The following is a 20,172-nucleotide window of genomic DNA, read 5'->3' as shown; positions in this document are numbered from 1 at the left end:
GAGGCCCAAAACTGCTTGAGACTATCTCCCTCTACCTCATGCCATTTTTCAAGAGCCCAAACACCTGGGGCGTTCGGGGTCTTGAAAAATGGCATTGGGGGGGACAGGAGCCCCTCCCCCCCACAGTCCTGATTGGGCCCATCAGCCATTTTTAAAGCAAGAGGATTCCTGTGATAAACGGCTGAGGCGTCCCTGCGCTGTAGTGTCACCATATCATTTATGTGGTCTGTGTCGTCATTCCAGATAAAATCTGAGGAAAATCAAAGGTATTAAACTGGATGCATGTTTAGTTTACCCCTTTGGCTTGGATCCATCCATCCATAATGCCATTGATGGCTTTTGCTGTGACATGATGGGAGTACTGCCTGTTCTGAGAAGATGTGCTCTTTCAAGTTGACATCCTTCGTTGTTTGGGAAGGGAGTAGTTTGACAAGATCAGGGCCTGATTTGGAAAGGCACCAGAGAGGATTCAACCTTCCTTCCCTGTCTTTTCTCAGGAATCATCTTTTCTCCATAATTCCTGCCTTTGATGCCGCGAGGTGTTAGCAAAATCTTATGATTTTGTGTCAATCTTTATGAGTTGATGCCAGATCTCACATGATGCGTCTGAGCTGAACAGTCACAGTAATTGAGACCGTCACTTTCTAGATGAAGACTGACAGTGTGACTTGGATACACTGTACAAACACAGAAACTGTGCAGCAAATTAAAGACACACATTCACTCTGATCAAAAGTATGAAATGGAGAAAGCGGGAAGAGAATTAAACTCATCCGCTCGGTTTAGATCTGCCACACAAAATCATGAAATTATTAATCCAACTATAGCTAAGGTGATCTTTTGAATGCAGGTCACTCCATAAACTATGGTTAGGCACATAAAATCATTAAGATAATTTTAGAAGAAGGCTGCATTGGTCTGCAGTAGAACAGTCCAGTTAGAACCCGAGAGACCAGCAAGATATCCAGGGTAAAAACTTTTGAGAGTCAAATATCTTGTATCTGACAAGGGAGCTTTGATGCTTGAAAGCTCAAAAATCTTGTTGGATATAAGCCATTAATTACTTTTTTTATTCGTACTGCTAAGCTGAGGAAACAGTGTAGTGAACCAAAGGCAGAATGGCAGGCAAAAGCAAACCACAGACAGTGAAAGCTAAATGTTTACATGCTCAGACTTCCTTTCAGTCTTTAGAGGAAGCACCAGAGGTATACTGGGGCCAAATGGCGCCTGGAGACAACCCCTCTGGGCGCCCCCCCATGTGCAGAGCCCCACTTACTCATGAGTAAGCGAGGCTCCAGCCTTCCTCCCTGCCTGGCAGCCGGGGGGCGAGTTTCCCTCGCCTTCCGACTGCTAGGCAGGGAGCAGTGGCGTAACTAGGCAAACTGGAGCCCTGGGCAAAACCTGAGTTTGATGCCCCCCTCAGGTGCGTGCCCAATGCAACGCGCACCCCCTCTTGTAGCTACGCCCAGTGGCGTATCTAGGCAAACTGGAGTTTGGCGTCCCCCCATGGGGAGCCACCCTCCCCCACTGTGACCAAGCAATGATTTTTTTACACCAGGTTGTTTCAAAGTCACCATCACATTATAGAACATGCCCCAACTCACAAATCTGAGCACAGCAATAAGCCATGCCACACAGCAGAAATAATTTTGAAAACATTTTCAAAATGCTTTCAAAATGTTTTATTACTGCTATGAAAACATTTTATGGTGTTGTATCCAGTCCCCCCAATTGGGGGAAACAGCATCACTTTCAATGTTTCAAAGGAGAATCTGGGCTCCCTAGTTTAAACAAGTGATGCTGGAATCCACCCCCAAACAGCATCATTTTCAATGGTGTTTAAACTAGGGAGCCCAGATTCTCCTTTTAAATCTACCTTAAAGGGAGAATCTGGGGTTCCCAGTTTAAACAACATTGGAAGTGATGCTATTTTGGGGTTGATTCTCCCCCACCCTGAAACAGCATCACTTGCAATGTTTAAACTTCGGACCTCAGATTCTCCCTTTAAAGCCATGTCAAAGGCGAGGGGATTTAAAAGGAAAATCTGGGGAAATTTGGGAGGTGCCTGCTGGCAGGGGTGCAATTGTTAAGCTAGCAGCACCAAACTTTCAGGGTATCTTTAGGAGACTCCCCTAATGATACCACCCAGGTTTGGTGAAGTTTGGTTCAGGGGGTCCAAAGTTATGGACCCTCAAAGGTGTAGCCCCCATCTTCTGCTAGCTCCCATTGGAAACAATGGATGATGGGGCACCCCCTTTGGGAGTCCATAGGTTTTGACCCCCTGGACCAAACTTCACAAAACCTGGGTGGTATCAGTAAAATATTATCCTGATGATACCTCCCAGGTTTGGTGAAGTTTGGTTCAGGGGGTCCAAAGTTATCGACCCTCAAAGGTGTAGCCTCATCTCCTATTAGCTCCCATTGGAAACAATGGGGGATGGGGCAACCCTTTTGGTAGTCCATAGCTTTGGACCTCCTGGTCCAAACTTCACAAAAGCTGGGTGGTATCAATAAGAGACTCTCCTGATAATACATCCCAGTTTTGGTGAAGTTTGGTTCAGGGGGTCCAAAGGTATGGACCCTCAAAAATGTAGCCTTTATCTTCTATTAGCTTCCATTGGAAACAATGGAGGATGGGGCACTCCATTTGGGAGTCCATAGCTTTGGACCCCCTGGACCAAACGTCACAAAACCTGGGTGATAGCATCAGGAGAGTCTCCCATAACATCCCTGAAATTTTGGTGCTGCTAGCCTAAAAACTGCGCCCTCTTCAGGCCAAAAATGGAAAAACACTGAAAATACAAAAAACCCCACAAACAAACCTGCGCCCCCCCATAGGGCTGCGCCCAGGGCAACTGCCCACTTTGCCCAATAAGAGAAACGCCTCTGGCAGGGAGACGGCGATGGCCCCCCACTGCCGCCCCACTGATTCCCTGCCAGTGCCTAGCAGCTGAGGGGCGAGTTTCCCTCACCCTCTGGGCAGGCTGGTCTCTTGAGAAGCCTTCATGTATTTCTTAAAGGGGCAATTCCCCAAAGATTGCTTAATGGGGAAAGTACTGAAACTCAGTGTGAAGTCCTTTCCCCTTTAAGCAATCTTTGGAAAATTGCCCCTTTAAGAAATATGTGAAGGCTTCACAAGAGACCAGCCTTCTCCATTGATGGAGGGGGAAGGTGGCAGTAATGGGGTGGAGAAGCCATGTGACCCACATGCGTACGCCCAGAGACATGGGTGTCCCCATGTCTCCATAGGCGGTACACCTTTGGGAAGCACGGAATACCACCTGACAGAGTCTGGCCTGTTGGACTAAAGAGATTTCATACTTCAGCCTCTGAAAGTTCTTCCTTTTGGGTGTAACAAAATTGTTGCTTCATAGACAGGATTCTCAGATCACAGGTATAAGGACTGCTGTGGAATCTGGCCACATCCATGCCAAGTTAAAGCAAGGGTGGCTGCTACTGCAAAAAGTGGTCCCTCTCCAGCTTCCCCTCAGCCATCTTGCTGGGTGTCTCAAGCAGGTCTCCGTGGGCCTGAGAATGGAGACGAGGGGGATTGTGTCACCTTATTCCTTTCCCCAACACCCAGTAACGTAATGTCCATTGGGCAATGTGGGCAGCTGCCCAGGGCTCAGGAATTTTGCAGGGCATGCTCCTGCGTTTTTATTTTTTGGTGTTTTTTCACATTTCAGCCTGCAGGGGGTGCATTTTTAGAGATATCGGCACCACAATTTCAAGTATCATCAGGAGGCTATCCTGATGATACCCCCCAAGTTTGGTGAAGTTTGGGTCAGGGGGTCCAAAGTTATGGACCCCCAAAGAGGTAGCCCCTATCCCCCATTGTTTCCAAAGGGAGCTAAGGAGATGGGGGCTGCACCTTTAAGGGTCCATAACTTTGGACCCCTGAACCAAACTGCACCAAACTTGGGAGGTATCATCAGGACAGTCTCCTGATGATATTCTGAAACTTTGGTGCCGATATCTAAAAATGTGCCCCCTGCAGGCCAAAACGCAAAAAACACCAAAAAATAAAAACGCACCCAAGAATCTCAGATGTTACCGCAAGTTCGGATCGCGCATAGTTCGGACGGAGTGGGCTCCGGCCCTTGGCCCTCCAAGTGCATCCAAATCGGCTCATCTCGGCCCAATCTGTGGATCGGGCTAAGCCGAACCGCCAAGCCTTGCTGCCTGTGCTCCGCCACTTGCCAGCCCTGCTGCGTCCTCAGATGAATCTTTGTGGGGTGGCAGGACTAGCAGTCAGGGGTGCACGTGCACCTGGCCGACCCACTGACTGTGCCGCTCTCCCCTGGATGCCGCTGCTGCCCACTGCCGCCCGCCCGCATCTCGCACCCTTTCTCCGGTAAGGGGGGGCACCTAAGTTCAGCTGGCAGGGAGAGGGGAAGCCACAAGCCACCAGGGGAGGAGGACGGGGGAGCTCCGCCGCCCATGGGGGGGCATCAAACTCAGGTGTTGCCCAGGGCTCCAGTTTGCCTCGTTACGCCCCTGCCAACACCACAGCTCTAGTAACGCTCTCCTCTCCCTCTCAGCTTTTCCCAGGAATCTGCCTCTAAAGGTCCAAATAGCCTCCCTTCTCTGGGTGTTGTTGGCCTCTCCCTGAGGAGGGGCAGTGATTCCCTCCTCCCCTATCCCTCCTACTGGGCTGTTGGATGGGTCCTCCAAGTCCTATGCCAGGACTTGACTGGAGAAGGCCTCTAGTCCTCAGTGCCCACCCCTGCTACTTTCAGTCTCCATTGAGAAGAGAACTGGAGTATAAATATCTACAGAAAATAAATGTTGCTGGTGAGAGAATCACTCTCGCCCCTTTCTATCAGCAGAGGTGGCACAATACCTCTCCTGGCAACATTCTTTGCTGCTCCCAAAGACAGATCCGCTCACAGAGCAAAAGAGCGGCGTCTATTTACACAACAAATCTGCTCGTCAAACAGCGCTAATGAAAACAAATGAGGCTGGGTAAGCAAAGGCTTCCTTTGGGCTGTGAGGAGACAGACTCTTAATTTGCGCCAAACTGTCAGTCTCACACAGAGCAGCTTGAGGGAGCGGAGTGCATGAAAAGAGTCTCTTTGGTCTATGAATTGTTTGCTTCCTTTCCTCTGAGTATTTATTCTAAGGACCTTTGTCTATTTATTTATTCCAATTTGTTGCTTGCCTGGCACCTAAGTGCAGAGCAGATGCTAAGAAAAATGCAAAGAACATTGATAGCACATTATTAGCAATGACAAATTAAAAAATGACAACTGGATTTCACCTAGGCCAAATATAATGGGTGTGGGATGTTATATAAACGGTTTTGCAGGGGACTTTGCACAGGTCCCATTCCCAAAATAAGTTTGGCCTGTTTTATTCCCCTCAACCCGGGAATTTCAAAAACCACTAAACCAGCAATCCTGTTGCAGAATTCCGGGTTGGAGATGCTCCTGCACAAACACAACAGACAGGAGACACTTTGTTCTCCTCCCTTCCACATATTCACTTTAAATTCCATGCCATTCACTATCAGGGAGAATCTGCCCACCTGCCATTCTGTGCAGGTCACCCAGCACATTGTGGGCAGATTCTCTGAGCGCCCAACAGTGTACAAAGTCCCCCAAGCACATTATCCCCCGTGGCAGCAAGTATGACCGCCATATCGATCAACAGCAACATATTCCTTATTGGCCAGCCATTGCAGAAAGGTCCTTTTTCCTTTTTCATTTCTGTTGTGTGTTGCAGATGTGCAGCTATGCATGTGCAGCTGATCAGATCGTGGGGCAAGCCGATGGCTGCAGGGGTTCAGTTCTGTATGCCTGTGCAGCTATGCATGTGTTGCAGAAAATTAAAGAGGGGGGGAGAGGGAGAGGGAGAGAGAGAGAGAGAGAGAGAGAGAGAGAGAGAGAGGGAGGGAGGGAGGGAGGGAGGGAGCGAGGGAGGGAGGTGCCTCCGTGCGAAGGCACAAAAGCAGCCCGGATTGTTTCCATGCGCTCCAATTGCCTGAATGGGTGAAAGGCACCCATGCGAATGTTCCTTTATAATGACTACAACTCATTATACATATGCTGTGCAGAATCCACCATAGTCATATAATTAAAACACTTTGACCATCTTCACCATCTTTTCTTTATTACAGACCTAAATAAGAAAGCAAAGTCATGATTTAAAATAATAGATATACCAAAATGGGCTTCCATGTACAATATTCCCTAGTGTATTATATTGTTCTCATTGCTTTATTTTTTGTTGTAATCCACCTTGAGTCTCAGCGATTAAGGCAGACTTTAAATGAAGTATAAAAACAAATAAATACAAACCTCATGAACATACCAAACCAATGAGATCATCTTCCAGTTTCCTGTTGCCTCCTCCTTCTAAGTTTAGGCTGGTGGCAACCTGGCAGAGGACCTTTATTATTATTATTATTTATTGTATTTATAAACCGCCCTCCCCCAAAGGTCTCAGGGTGGTGAACAAAACAAATAGATAGAGCACAGATAAAATCAGTAAATAATCATTAAATATGGCTCTATATGTTAAAATCAACCCCATTAAAATGCAGCATCCTTGTTAGTCATGGCACTGAAACTCTGGAACTTTCTCAAGAGAGATTCCTCTCAGTTTTACCAAAGAGTTTCCAGTGGTTCCTAGAGCAACTCTCTGTCTGAGTTATTCCAGGAAGTGACCTGGTGGCACACAGGGTATCATGCCCCCCGCCCCATGCCTCCCCCCCCCCGGTTCCTGACCCATGTCTCCATCAATTGCCAGGTACAGTTTGGCAACCGTAGGCCCAAAGATGAAGTGAGTATGTTGGGGTAAGGTGGGGGCTGGAATGGCTTCTCTTCCCCATGGTTCAGGAAGCTATAAGCCTAAGGTTCCCATGCTATATAAGCCAATTACTATAACATAGCACATTTAAGACATTTTAGAAGTATAACAGATTTTTCTTCTTCCTTAACTTATGAGATTGTATATAGCTGAAATGGGAAGGAGAGCCCATGTTACAATTTAGTGTCAGTCCAAAAGAAACACTGCTTCAGCCCTTCGCACATGAACAAGACTTTAACAAGGAATCCCCTAGAGTGATAAAATGGGAACAGTGATTTATCAGGGACTAAGACCAGAAAATAAGGTCAGTTGGATCATACACTTAGGGCAAGCAAGCAACAGCATTACCAGCAAAGACAGAGGAACTAGGCTTCAGTGCAAAGCTGTATCAGGGGGCCACTTTGTTAGGAACAAGACTGAGGGCCTGTGCTCTAGCTAGGAGTCCTTGTACTGCTCATGATAGGAATTTCTCTTCTGTTGACCAGAAGGCTGACCCAATCAAAAGTGTTTATATGAGCTGCCAAAGTTTTCATCCTAACTGCCTATTTCATCCTAACTGCCAGTTCTACACTGTTGTTCCTTTTAGAGTTTGGGAAGCTAGTAGTTCTGAAAGGGTGGTTTGGGAAGGGTGGGTTACAGTTCTCTTGTAGGCAGGTATGAAAATAAACTGGATGAGCATCAATATATCTAGTTCTCTGCACCACCAAACACGTGGATGCTTAAATCTGGAGATTGGATCCATAAGCAGACAAGAGAAGTCTTTCTATAAACTCGAAAAAAATGTTCCTGGTTTGCAGAAAAATCTGAACTAAAAAAGTAAAAACAAACCCCCAAACCACTTGGGTGTTACACCTCCTCCCAAATAATAGAAGCAGAGCCCTTTGTGAATGTTGCTAGGCAACCACAAGAGTATTGCTAGTTGAAGCCTTGACTTTTGTCAGTAAGAGGCAAGGGAAGGTGGCAGGGCCATTTCCAGGGCTATTTTGGCATTTGAGGATTCATTGGGGCCATGACTTACAGCAACTACTAGACTTCTTGAACCCACAAGACTTGCATGACTCACCCAGACTGAAGTACTCACCCCACAAAAGCCAATGTGGCATAGTGACTAGAGTTCTTTACTAAGTTCTGGGAGACCCAGGTTTGAATCCCCACTCTGGCATGGAAGCTCACTGCGTGACTTTGGGCCAGTCATGCAATCGCATCCTAACCTACCATGCAGGCTCATTGTGAGCATAATATGAGGAGAGGAAAATGATGTAAGATTCTTTGGTTCCTTGTGAAGAAAATTGAGATATTACTGAGGCAAATAATAAATACAGAGCCAAACTAAAAGTGACTGCAAACTCGTAGCTGCCATGAGCTTGCTGTCATCGTTTTACAGCAGTTTTAAAATGTCGTGAGGCCCTGGTCCAGTACAGGCTCTGATTTGGCAGTTGGAAAGGGCAGGAGGAAAAAAGCTTGCAGGTTCCTCACTGCGCAACTGGGTCTAGCTTGGAGCATGGCTGTCATTGCACAACTTGGCCAGACTTTTGTCAGGGATAGACTGCCAGAGGGAAGGAAGGAGGAAACCAGAATATGGGGGTGGGAGTGGGATATAAAGGTAGATTGGCTGGTTGGTGGGAAGGAGAAGAACCAGGAAAAGGCGAAAAGCTTTGGGAAAGAGGAAATAGTGGAGAAGGGGAAAATTAACTGCCCTGTGCAAATCCTTGCAGGTCCCCTGCTTGTAAACACTAAAAAGGAACAATGAAAATATGCCCAGTGTTACTTGATGTGCGCTTCTTGTGTTTTATGTTGGGCAGGGGAAAGTATCATGGAGTCAACTTTGCAAGTGGGCCCTGAAAACTTGAGTAAGTTTAGAAGGAGGCCTTGCTTCAGAAAGTTTGAGAACCATTCCTTTAGGCCACATTTTGGACTAAGAGGTCCTCAGTTCAGGTCTCTGGTTCCCTGACAATAGTTGTACCGACTGAAACTTAGTGCAGTATCTAGAAAGAGAGACCATCACACAAAAAGAAGGAACTGAAAATGTGGCGAGCCGTGTTCACTACAAAAATTCCATCTCTGTGAGTCTGCAAATACTAGAATCTCCTTTCACAGCACAAAGTCAGACTTTGAATACCCATAAAATATATGGCCTGGAATAGAAACAGCCAAGTTGGCAGAACAGCCACCTCATTAGCTAAAGAGGCTCTGTACATCCTAAACTGGCAGGATCACTAGTTGTAATTTGGCTGACAGTTTTGGTCTTGGTGGGCCTCTACTGCGGAATTGGATTCTGAATTCCTCTGCTGCTTCCATGCTATGCTAGTATGGGAGTATCTTATTTTATCACACAGTGCCAGAAACACTGGCCATCCACAGACTTGATGCGGCAGGGATCTCCTGTGGTTTGCTGATCTATTTTCCAGATGCTGTAGAGGGTGTGTGTGTGTGTGCGCGTGTGTGTGTGTGTGTGCGTGCGTGTGTGTGTGTGTGTGTACAACTCAAGGGTCATGAATCTGAATAGCCCCGAATAGTTCTGGGCACTGCAATTCAAGAAGGATATTGACAAACTGGAATGGGTCCAGAGGAGGGCAACAAAAATGGTAACAGGTTTGGAGTCCATGCCCTATGAAGAGAGGCTTAGGGAGCTGGGGATGTTTAGTCTGGAGAAGCAAAGGTTAAGGGGGGACATGATAGCTATGTTTAAATATTTGAAGAGATGCCATGTCGAAGAGGGAGCAAGTTTGTTTTCTGCTGCCTCAGAGACTAGGACACGGAGTAATGGATTCAAGGTGCAGGAAAAGAGATTCCACCTAAACATTAGGAAGAACTTCCTGACCATCAGGGCTGTTCGACAGTGGAATTCACTGCCTCAGAGAATGGTGGAGTCTCCTTCTTTGGAGGTTTTTAAACAAAGGCTGGATGAACATATGTCAGGAGTGCTTTGACTGTGTGTTCCTGCATTGCAAGGGGTTGGACTTGATGGCCCTTGGGGTCTCTTCCAACTCTATGATTCTATGATTCTACTGCAAACCATCACTTCAAAGTGTTTGATTTTATTTTAATCACAGTTCACAAGACCTCAGTTGGCAGCCATCTTAGAAAACAACGCAAGCCCAGCCTTTTTTGAGGAGCAAGTCCATTCAGCCTTTCTAAGCAAAAGTATCTCTCTTGCCAACAAACAGGGCATCAGTGTTGTTATGCCAACCTGCAGGGGGAGCCAATTGTTCCCCTGGAATTATAACTGCAAATTACATTTTCTCCAGATCCCTGCATGACAGTGCAAACTCTATGGTATACTATAGATTGTCGGTGAAATTCCTTTCCCGGACTCCTTTCTTGAGCTTTCATCTGTTTTAGGCTTTGCCCTGGGCCGGACACAAACCCAGGCTGAAGAACGACTCTTCAAGTACCTTTTCACAGCCTACAACAAGTGGTCCAGGCCTGTCCCCAATACCTCAGATGTTGTTATCGTCAGGTTTGGGTTAGCCATTGCTCAGCTGATTGATGTGGTATGTACACCGTTTGATACTAACGCTCTGTCCTCATGAGGGCTGAGCCAAAAGGGGGGGGGGGGAGTGTTTTGTTTTTGTCTTTTTGCAACCAACTTTGTTTCCATAAAAACAGCCCCTCGACAATCGGTGGGAAGACATGGGAAAGAAAGAAGAAAGGTACTCACATATTGAGGGCTCTGTGATGTTATTTCGTACTAAATCTGATTGGCTGCACAGTATCCTGACATCATCACGTTATTTCTAAATAAGGTCACCTAGGTAAGGACCTGAATGGCTCAGGCTAGGCCAACTTCATCAGATCTCAGAAGCTAAGCAGGGTCAGGCCTGGTTAGTACTTGGATGGGAGACCACTAAGGAATGCCAAGGTTGTGAAGTGGAGGCAGGCAATGGTAAATCACCTCTGAATGTCTCTTGCTTTGCAAACCCAACCAAGGGTCACAATAAGTCAGATGTGATTTGACCTAATATATATCCCTCTTCAGATGGAAGACTACCAAGGAATGCCAGGGTTGTTGTGCAGAGGAAGGCAATGGCAAACCACTTCTGTTAGTCTCTTGCCTTGAAAACCCTATTGGGTTTCCATAAGTCAGCTGTGGCTTGATGTCACTTTCCACCCCTGTGGTATTTTTTAATGAGAGCAGCATGGTGGTAGAGGTTAAGAAGTCAAACTAGGATCTGGGAGACCCAGGTTTGAACCCCCACCCTGCCATGGAAGTTCACTGAGGGATCTTGGGCCAGTCACACACTCTCAGCCTCAACCCTGGCTGGTATTTGATTGGGAAACATCTGAGGAATATCAGGGGCATAACGCAGAGACAGGAACCTCTGAACATCTCTTGCCTTGAATACCCTATGAGGTTGCCCTAAGTCAGCTGTGACTTGATGGCAAACAAGATCACAATCTCTGGAGGAAACAGAAAACAGCATCCTGCCTTAAGCTGGAGCATTCCCAATGTAACTGTCCCTTTCTAACGGGGAAAGAACCACTGAAGTTGAAGGAATTCTCCTTAGCCTTGAGGAAGGGATCAGCCTTTTTCAGCAGAGTGATAGGATACTGGCAGAGGTGAAGCTTCAAGGGGACGGGGGGGGGTGATGCACCGAGCGGGCCCCCCTGTGTGGGTGTGGCAAGGGCATGGTGGGAGCAGAGGGGGCACCGGGCGTGTTTCACCCTTGCTATGTCTCTGGATACTGGCCATTAAATAAAGAAAAATATAAATAATGCTGGGAGAGAAATGGATTGAATGGATAGCAAATGAACTGACTGTTCAGGAAGTTTGGGGGTGTCTTCAGGAAATACTTCAGACAGACCCCTTTTACTTGGCTGGTCTGAATAAAAAACATTAACTCAGCTGATTGTCTCATTCAGGCAATGTCTTAAGCCTTCTTCTGTAGTGCCTTGAGTGTGGCCCGCCCTTCCCACAATGGCTTCCCTGGCACCTGGCTGGTTAGCTTTTAAATGCATGCTGAATACTTTACTCTTTGCCCAGGTATCTTGTTAACAGCATCATTGTACAACTCCCCCCACTTCTTTTTTACCGGATTCTTTTCTTGCTTTGCCACTGTTTTAGAGAAATGTTTCCATTCTGCTTCTTCAATGATGTTGTTGTTTTGTGGAATTCGCTGCCATTAGACTAGATGGCTTGAAAAGAGGATAAGACAAGTTCATGGAGACTAGGTCGATCGGTGGCTATTAGTCATGGTGTCTCAGCGGAACCTCCATGTTCAGCAGACGCGTAGTGGCAATGGGGACATCCGGAGCGGTTTGTCCCGGGTGCCGCCATTGCCATCACATGTCGAGGGCATTTTGGGGGTGGGGCATTTTGGGGGCGGGAAGGGACATGCGGGCAGCTCATGCCCTGGACACAGTTCCCCTCCCTTCGTCACTGATGTTCAGAGGCAGTAAATCTCAGAACACCAGTACGAGGGAGCAACAGGAGGGGGGGTGTCTTGGTACTTTGTTCAAAAGTATCTTGTGGGCCATGATCTGAGACAAGATGCAAAGATAAAACCAACTGCACCCATCAGAAAGCAGACAGAAGACAAGTTTCCTCACCAGATATTATGGAAATGCCACCATCTTTCGGGTCAGTGGAAGCCATTCTCAGATGGGTCTCTAGCTCTGGCTTATGGAGGGTGCTACTTAGCTTGGGGTTCTGGTGCAACCCAGTAGCAATAGCAACTGTCTTTATTTCTGCCTTTCAGTCTGTTTTGATCAAAGCTTTCTCTCTGCTTCTCCACATTTTCCACCAATCAAGGATGAGAAGAACCAAATGATGACCACCAATGTTTGGTTGAAACAGGTGAGTGAAGTGGGAAGGACACATTCAAGCAAAGCTGGAGCTGAGGGGAAAAGGGAAGGTTGCCAGGTCACACTGGGGCAGGACACGTGTGCCAGCATCACACCAGAGCCGAATGACACTCACAGCAAAAACTGGAAGTGGTGTCATGATGTCAGTGAGCATAGAAGAGTATAACTCTGCTTAGGATTGCACTGTGAGAGTCCCAAAAAGAGGGACAGGGAAGAATGACCATTATAGCCACTGGGAAAAGCCCTAATGGGCGGATGGCCTCCCTACCTGTGCCAGTCCAACCCAGGGGGATAGAAGGGCAATGCCCATTCTCTTAGCTGGCAGGAGGCAACACTTGCCTGGGCAAACTGTACATGGCAGATGGATGGATGTGCTCAGACCAGGCAGACCAGACAGATGGACATGCTCAGTTTTGCAGAGCTGTATGGGATGTCCTAAGCTTGGTTGAGCCATGTGAGGTGAGTTTGAGGGTCAGAGGGCGTGAAGTCCCAGATGCTGCTAGATGTTCAATGGTAGCACTTGTCCATACCACAGCCACCTGAAATTACTCTCTTGCGTGAGGCTAAGCCATGTGGATGGAAGCGCCTGGCAGAGCTACGCAAGGTGTGGGCAGGACAGCAAGTAGGTTGGCTCTTCCCTTTCTCCCTCCTTAATTCCTTGGAAGGGAGGACACCATTTTCCAGTGCTGTTTCTCCTGCCCCAGATTTCCCGTGAACATAGCTGGCTAACCCCAAGACATATCCTGCTATCCTCTGTGCGCTCTGGTGTTCAATCACAGTATATCATGATAATCTATGACATTAATTAAAATGTTACTTACCACAAGTCTACCTGCTGCTCACACTCTTCCAAACTAGTTTTTCTGGGATTGCCTAAAAGTTGTTCCTTCCGGCCTTTTGAAGTCTTTGTGTACACTCTGGCAGGGCTATACATGCTTTCAATGGGTGGAATGTAACTTTGAGTCAATGTGCACAGGATGAGTGAGCTGTAAGGTCTACTTTAGCGTGAACACACCCCTCGCCCCTGAACTACATCAATCTCATCTGAATCAGGGATCATTAAAAATAATCTCTTGACCTCCCCAGGAGTGGAATGACTACAAGTTGCAATGGAATCCCGCTGATTTTGACAATGTCACTTCAATCCGGGTGCCGTCCGAGATGATCTGGATCCCAGACATCGTACTATATAACAAGTAGGTGTGCACAAGTATGTGGCAAGGTTGTGCCAATGCATAAATCCAGAGGGGAAAATGTAACAAAGAGTTCTCCAGTTCCCTTCCCAGCCTCTGCAGTTAAAGGTTCTCAGGGACCCCAGTGCTGGAAAAGCCTCCTTCTGCTGAAGACCCGGGAGTGCCATTGCTAGTCAGAACAAAGTACGCCATGCCCCATGGGCCAATGGTTTAATTTAGTGTAACCTCTATCTATGGGTTCTGTGGGGCAGAACTTGGAATGAGTTTGCAACAACAAATTTTAAAAACAAAATGGTTTACTTTTTAAACATATAACATCAAACATCAACATTTAACATCACACTTCAAGGTCCTGTTCAGGTTTCATTTCAAGTTCTTCTAGTTACAGTCTTCTGATATTGCCAAGTCCAATTCTTCCTGCAAGTGGGTTGGCTCCTGAAGACTCCAAGGGCTTGGTGAACAGGATTCAACATGATGAAGGTTTCCAGGAGAACTCTCACCCATTATAAACACAAAAAACCCCTGAAACAATAAACTCCAACATTTACAACATAGCAAAAATAAACAATTACCTTCCCACTAGTTCCCAACTACATTGCAGTTACCTTATACAAATCAAGGTCCGAATCTGGTAGCCTTGTCTCCTCCAAACTACATGAGCTCTGCAGCCTTCTGCTGCTTCGAGTCTCCACCCCTTTCTGGGTCAACCCATTCTGAGCATGGGGGTTACATTAGCACAGGGCAATTTCATGTGTTCAAAGGTTTTATAGATACCTTATGTTAAATGCTGCTTCATTTTTTTAAATTAACATTTTGATGCCTTTCCTGTAGGGCCCAGGTCATAGCCCGATGTCATCAAATCTCAAAAGCTTAACCATGGTCGGCCCTGGTTAGGGGTTGGATGGGAGACCGCCAAGGAAGTCCAGGGTTGCCACATAGAGTCAGGCAGGAAATGAGAAACCACCTCTGTTCCACTCTTGCCTTGAAAATCCCAAGCGATCATCATATGTCAGCTGTGACTTGGCAGCTTTTCTCCCCATCAGTGTTTTGATATTCGTCATCTTGGGTGGAAAGGCAGCATAGAAGTGTTTTGAATAAATAAATAAGCTCCCACTCTTCATACTAAAATGTAACAATGTGCTTGGGAGAACTGGATAACTTGGAGATTTAGAGCAGCTATTTTGCTGAAAGTGTGTGTGTGTGCATGTGTGGATATGTATGTGTATGCATGTATAAATGGCTTTCTTTGTAAGAGATGTGAGGATTCATCTATCTTGTGTACATTTCAGACAAATACACTACATGTGAGCAGTCCGATCACATTTGGCCATGATACCTCCATATTCAGAGGCAGTCTACCTCTGCATACAATGCTGAGGACCAGCAGCAGTGCAGACCTGACTTCTTCATGACCTGGTCATGGACTTCCCAGAAACACCCATCTATCCACTAGACATGATGCTAGTCGTGATGCTAGTGCTGGGCATGATGGGCTGCTGACTTGTTCCAGCCGGGCTCTTCTTATGTTCTTGCATGGCACAAAGAAGTGGCCATGAGCAAACACTGCCTGCTCCAGTTTTTTTCTCCTGATTTGGGCATATTCTTGAATATGAGGATTGGTTCAAAAAGGGGGAAGTAGAGAGGAAAAGCAGACAAATGGCAACATCTGGTAAGAGCCAGCATGGTGTAGTGGTTAAATGCAGGAGAACCGGGCTTGATTCCCCACTCCTCCACCTCAGTGGCAGAGGCTTATCTGGTGAACCAGATCTGTTTCTGCACTCCTGCATGGTGACCTTGGGCCAGTCACAGTTCTTCGGAACTCTCTCGCCCCACCCACCTCACAAGGTGTCTGTTGTGGGGAGAGGAAGGGAAAGGAGTTTGTAAGCCACCTTGAGTCTCTTTACAAGAGAGAAAGGTGGGGTATAAATCCAAACTCCTCCTCCTCCTCCTCCTCCTCCTCCTCCTCCTCCTCCTCCTTCTTCTTCTTCTTCTTCTTCTTCTTCTTCTTCTTCTTCTTCTTCTTCTTCTTCTTCTTCTTCTTCTTCAAGACAGTCACAAGAGACAGTAGCACGTTTGGAGAGAATGCCTGAAAAACACTGACTTGTGGAAATAGTCATGCAAGACTCTGGAAGTGAGTGCGCCTAGCTGGACAATTTCTCATGCAAGATTCTCAGTTGGCTAGAGAACAACAAACTATTGGGGGGGGGGGGAAGGTGGGTTGTTTGCCTCTTTTTCCTCCCATTTCTTGCACTTCTGCTACCATCAAGTGGTAGTCATGGGTAATTACAATATTTCTCCAGTTCTAGACTACAATTATAGTTCTGAAAGCAAGAAGAAAATCCACATAATACCTTTCAATTAGAATCAAACACATTGACACAAAACCCTGCACAGGCTTTTGGAACTCCAAGGACTGATCTTGTGTGTATCATCCAAGAGATGGAAGCAGGCATCTAGTTTAACTTTGTTGCTGGCACAGAGTCGCCTTACAATGCGTTCTCTGGGAAGCTGAATTCCATCCATGTTTTGCTCTTTCTCAGACATGCAGAAACTACCCTAACTCACCTCTCGATTAATAGTACATTTGGAGATTTTTTTTTCTTAATTGGCATGAGGTAGAAATAAGTACAAACAGGAAAGAACAGTGACTGACAGCATCTTCCACTGGAGCTGGGTTGCTGCTATGACTCGTGTTGCTTAATCACACTTTGCTAAACGGATACACGCATTTTTTTCTTTCCTTGCTATATTCATACCCATCAATTTAAGAGACCGTATCATGCCTCTGAGGAAGTAGACTCTAGCTGAAAAAAACTGATGCTGCCATAACTCTGTAGATCTGGAGTGACCAGAGGTGTACGGCCTATAGGGATATGGGGTCACCCATGTCCCTGGATGCACACCTTTTGGTCACGGGGGGGGGGGGAACTGGGCGCCCAACCCTCATGTGACCAAACCGCTGCCCCTGCCTCCGTGCAGGCCTCCCCAGGCCCTACTGGCCTGCACAAAGGCTGGGGGTTGGGGGGCAGGGCTCGGCCTGCACGGAGGGGGTGGGGCTTGGTGGCAGGCAGCCCAGCCCCCGAGCCCCCACCCTCTGGCCTCCATGCAGACCTCCCCAGGCCCTGCCAGCCTGCAGAGAGGCCGGGGGTTGGGGCTCGGTGGCAGGTAGCCCCACCCCCGAGCATGGCAGGGGGTGCCTGGAGAAGGGGTTGTCTCCAGGTGCCATTTCCCCCTGATAGACCTTTGGAAGCAACACAAGTCTTTCAGTTGCTTTGCAGCCTTGTTGTCCCTTCCTGCTAACATCCTGCCTCTTTCTTCTAGTGCAGACGGGGAATTTGCAGTCACCCACATGACCAAGGCACACCTCTTCTCTAACGGCAGCGTAAAGTGGGTACCCCCAGCCATCTACAAGAGTTCCTGCAGCATTGACGTCACCTTCTTCCCCTTTGACCAGCAGAACTGCAAAATGAAGTTCGGGTCGTGGACCTACGACAAAGCCAAGATTGACCTGGAGAGCATGGAGCGCCACGTGGATCTGAAAGACTACTGGGAGAGCGGGGAGTGGGCCATTATCAACGCCGTGGGCACCTACAACACCAAGAAATATGACTGCTGCATTGAGATCTATCCTGACATCACGTATAGTTTCATCATCCGCCGGCTGCCGCTGTTCTATACCATCAACCTCATCATCCCCTGCCTCCTCATTTCCTGCCTGACCGTTCTGGTTTTTTACCTGCCCTCTGAGTGTGGCGAGAAAATCACCCTCTGCATCTCTGTCTTGCTGTCCCTCACCGTCTTCCTTCTCCTCATCACTGAAATCATCCCATCAACCTCTCTGGTCATCCCACTGATAGGCGAGTATTTGCTCTTCACCATGATTTTCGTCACGCTCTCCATCGTCATCACAGTCTTCGTACTCAATGTGCACCACCGCTCGCCCAGCACCCACAAGATGCCCCACTGGGTCCGTACCGTCTTCCTGGATTTTATCCCCCGCTGGCTGTTCATGAAACGACCGCCAGTGCTTGCCCCGTCACTGAAGGTGGCCAGCGAGGAAGTGATCGGGCAGTACGACATGCCCCCTGCCAATCTGAGCACATCACGGTGTTGGCTGGAGACAGATGTTGATGATAAGTGGGAAGATGAAGAGGATAGCAACGAGGAGGGGGTGCATGCTGGCCGGCTGCCCCTGCAAGGCACTTGTCACCACCACTGCCTCCATTACCGGTATACCTGTGCCCGTCACCTGGGAAGGGGATTTGTGGAAGTGGTGCAGCGTCCATCTACCAAAATCGAGAGTCTGCCATCATCTGAGCAAGGGTTGCAGCTGTCTCCAAGTATCCTAAAGGCCCTGGAAGGAGTGCATTACATTGCCAACCACCTACGGGCTGAGGACGCAGACTTTTCGGTGAGTCACTGGCTGCTGGAATTGCCTCGCTGGATTGGAATCGTGGTTCATCCCATCCAGCGTTTTGTCCCCAACAGAGGTCAGCCAGGTAGCTTCAGAACCATTCCATCATAACAGGAAATGGCTTCACTCTATTGTTGGTGCCCAGAATCTGAGACTCTACAGGTGTGCTGCCTTTGCCTATGGCAGTTCAACCTTGATTAAGAGCAGTCACTAGGCTGGTCCTTCAAGAACTTGTCTAACTTGTCCAACCAGGGGAGAGGTGATCCTAGATCTAATTCTATGTGGGACCCAGGACCTGGTGCAGGAAGTCAGTGTTGTTGAGCCGATAGGGAACAGCGACCACAATGCTGTCAGATTCAGTATCTCTGCATGCGAACAAGTGACAACTACTCATTCGCCTTCAGAAAGAGAAATTTCTCAAAGATGAGGGGGATAGTGCACAGGAAGCTGAAAGGGAAAATCAATGGTAGACAAGGGAAAGTGGTAGACAAGGGAAAGGGAAAATCAAGAGAGTCAAAAATGTCCAAGGTGCTTGGAGGTTATTTAAAAACACAGTCTTAAAAGCTCAGCTGGAATGTGTTCCGCAGGTTAGGAAAGGCAGCGCCCAGTCCAAAAGAAAGCCACCATGGTTAACAAGGGAGGTTGAGGAAATTATTAGGAAAAAAAAGATGTCTTTTAGAAAATGGAAGTCCAACTTAACTGGATGAAGAATACCAGAGAGAACACAAAATGGTGGCAAAAAGAGTAAGCTAAGTTAGCTGTAAAGGGAGGCAAAAAAGGATTATGAGGAACGCATGGGGCTGCGAACATCAAGACTAAAGCAACAAACAGTGCTCTTCAAGTACATCAAAAAAGCAGGAAGCCAGCTAGGGAAGCAGGTAGGGCCCAAGCTAGGATGATGAAGGGAACAAAGCAGGTGTGCTAAAAGATGACAGGGAGATTGCAGAGAAGCTGAATGAATTCTTTGCATCTGTCTTCACCCAAGAGGAGGTGAGGAACATTCCTGCACCTGAACCAAGCTTCTTAGGAGGTGAACTGAGGAACTAGCTGGAAGATAGTGGTAGACAAGGAAGAAGTTCTGGCAGCCATTGATAAAACTAAATGCTACCAAACTCCCCTGGCCCAGATTGGCATTCATCCAAGAGTTCTTAAAGAGTTCAAGCATTGAAATGCTGATGTTCTCACATTAATATGCAACTTATCCCTGAAATCAGTAGCTCCATCCCTGAAGACTGGAAGATGGGCCAATGTCACACCAATCTTTAAGAAAGGGTCTAGGGGACCCATGGAAATTACAGGCCAAAGTCAGTTTGACATCTGTTCCTGGTAAATTAGTAGAATCTATCATTAAAGATAAAAATTCATTAAACATGTATGAAAAGCAAGACTCTGCTGAGGAAGAGTCAGCATGGCTTTGTAGTAGAGGCAAGTCCTGTCTTACAAACTTACTAGAGTTCTTTGAGTGTGTAAACAGACATGTGGATAAGGGGGAACCAGTGGACATTGTCTACTTGGATTTCCAAAAGGCTTTTGACAAAGTTCCTCACCAGAGACTGTTGAGAAAACTCAGCAATGAAGGAATAAGAGGGGAAATCCCTCCTAAGTGGATTAAAACTGGTTGAGGAACAGGAAACAAAGGGTGGGTATAAAATGGGAAGTTCTCACAATGGAGAGATGTCGGGAAAGTGGTGTCCCCCCCAAGGATCCGCTTTTGGGACCAGTGCTCTTTTAAATCTTATTCATAAATGACCTGGAAGTAGGGGTGGGTAGTATGGTGGGCCAAGTTTGCAGATGATACCAAATTATGTAGGGTGGTAAGAACCACAAAGGATTGCTAAGAGCATCCAAGTGGACCTTGATAAATTAGGTGAGTGGGCTAAGAAATGGCAAATGCAGTTCAATGTAGCTAAATGTAAAGTGATGCACATAGGGGCAAAAAATCCAAACTTC

The 20,172-nt window shown here is 47.2% G+C and overlaps 1 protein-coding gene across 2 annotated transcripts in view; it reads left to right on the top strand.

Moving 5' to 3' along the window:
• The window catches only part of CHRNA2 (cholinergic receptor nicotinic alpha 2 subunit), a 38,697-nt gene that overhangs the window by 13,751 nt on the left and 4,774 nt on the right, over positions 1–20,172 (top strand). For both annotated transcript variants that reach the window (XM_048516714.1, XM_048516722.1), the window contains 4 exons: positions 10,153–10,304; positions 12,563–12,607; positions 13,702–13,811; positions 17,130–18,219. In XM_048516714.1, the coding sequence (XP_048372671.1) occupies positions 10,153–10,304; positions 12,563–12,607; positions 13,702–13,811; positions 17,130–18,219 (1,397 nt within the window). The remainder of the gene's footprint in view (positions 1–10,152; positions 10,305–12,562; positions 12,608–13,701; positions 13,812–17,129; positions 18,220–20,172) is intronic.

This window comes from Sphaerodactylus townsendi, linkage group LG01 (genome assembly GCF_021028975.2).
Source record: "Sphaerodactylus townsendi isolate TG3544 linkage group LG01, MPM_Stown_v2.3, whole genome shotgun sequence".
NCBI classification, from domain to species: Eukaryota; Metazoa; Chordata; class Lepidosauria; order Squamata; family Sphaerodactylidae; genus Sphaerodactylus; species Sphaerodactylus townsendi.
Note: the sequence above shows the minus strand (reverse complement) of the source record. Positions and strands in the feature narration are given on the sequence as shown.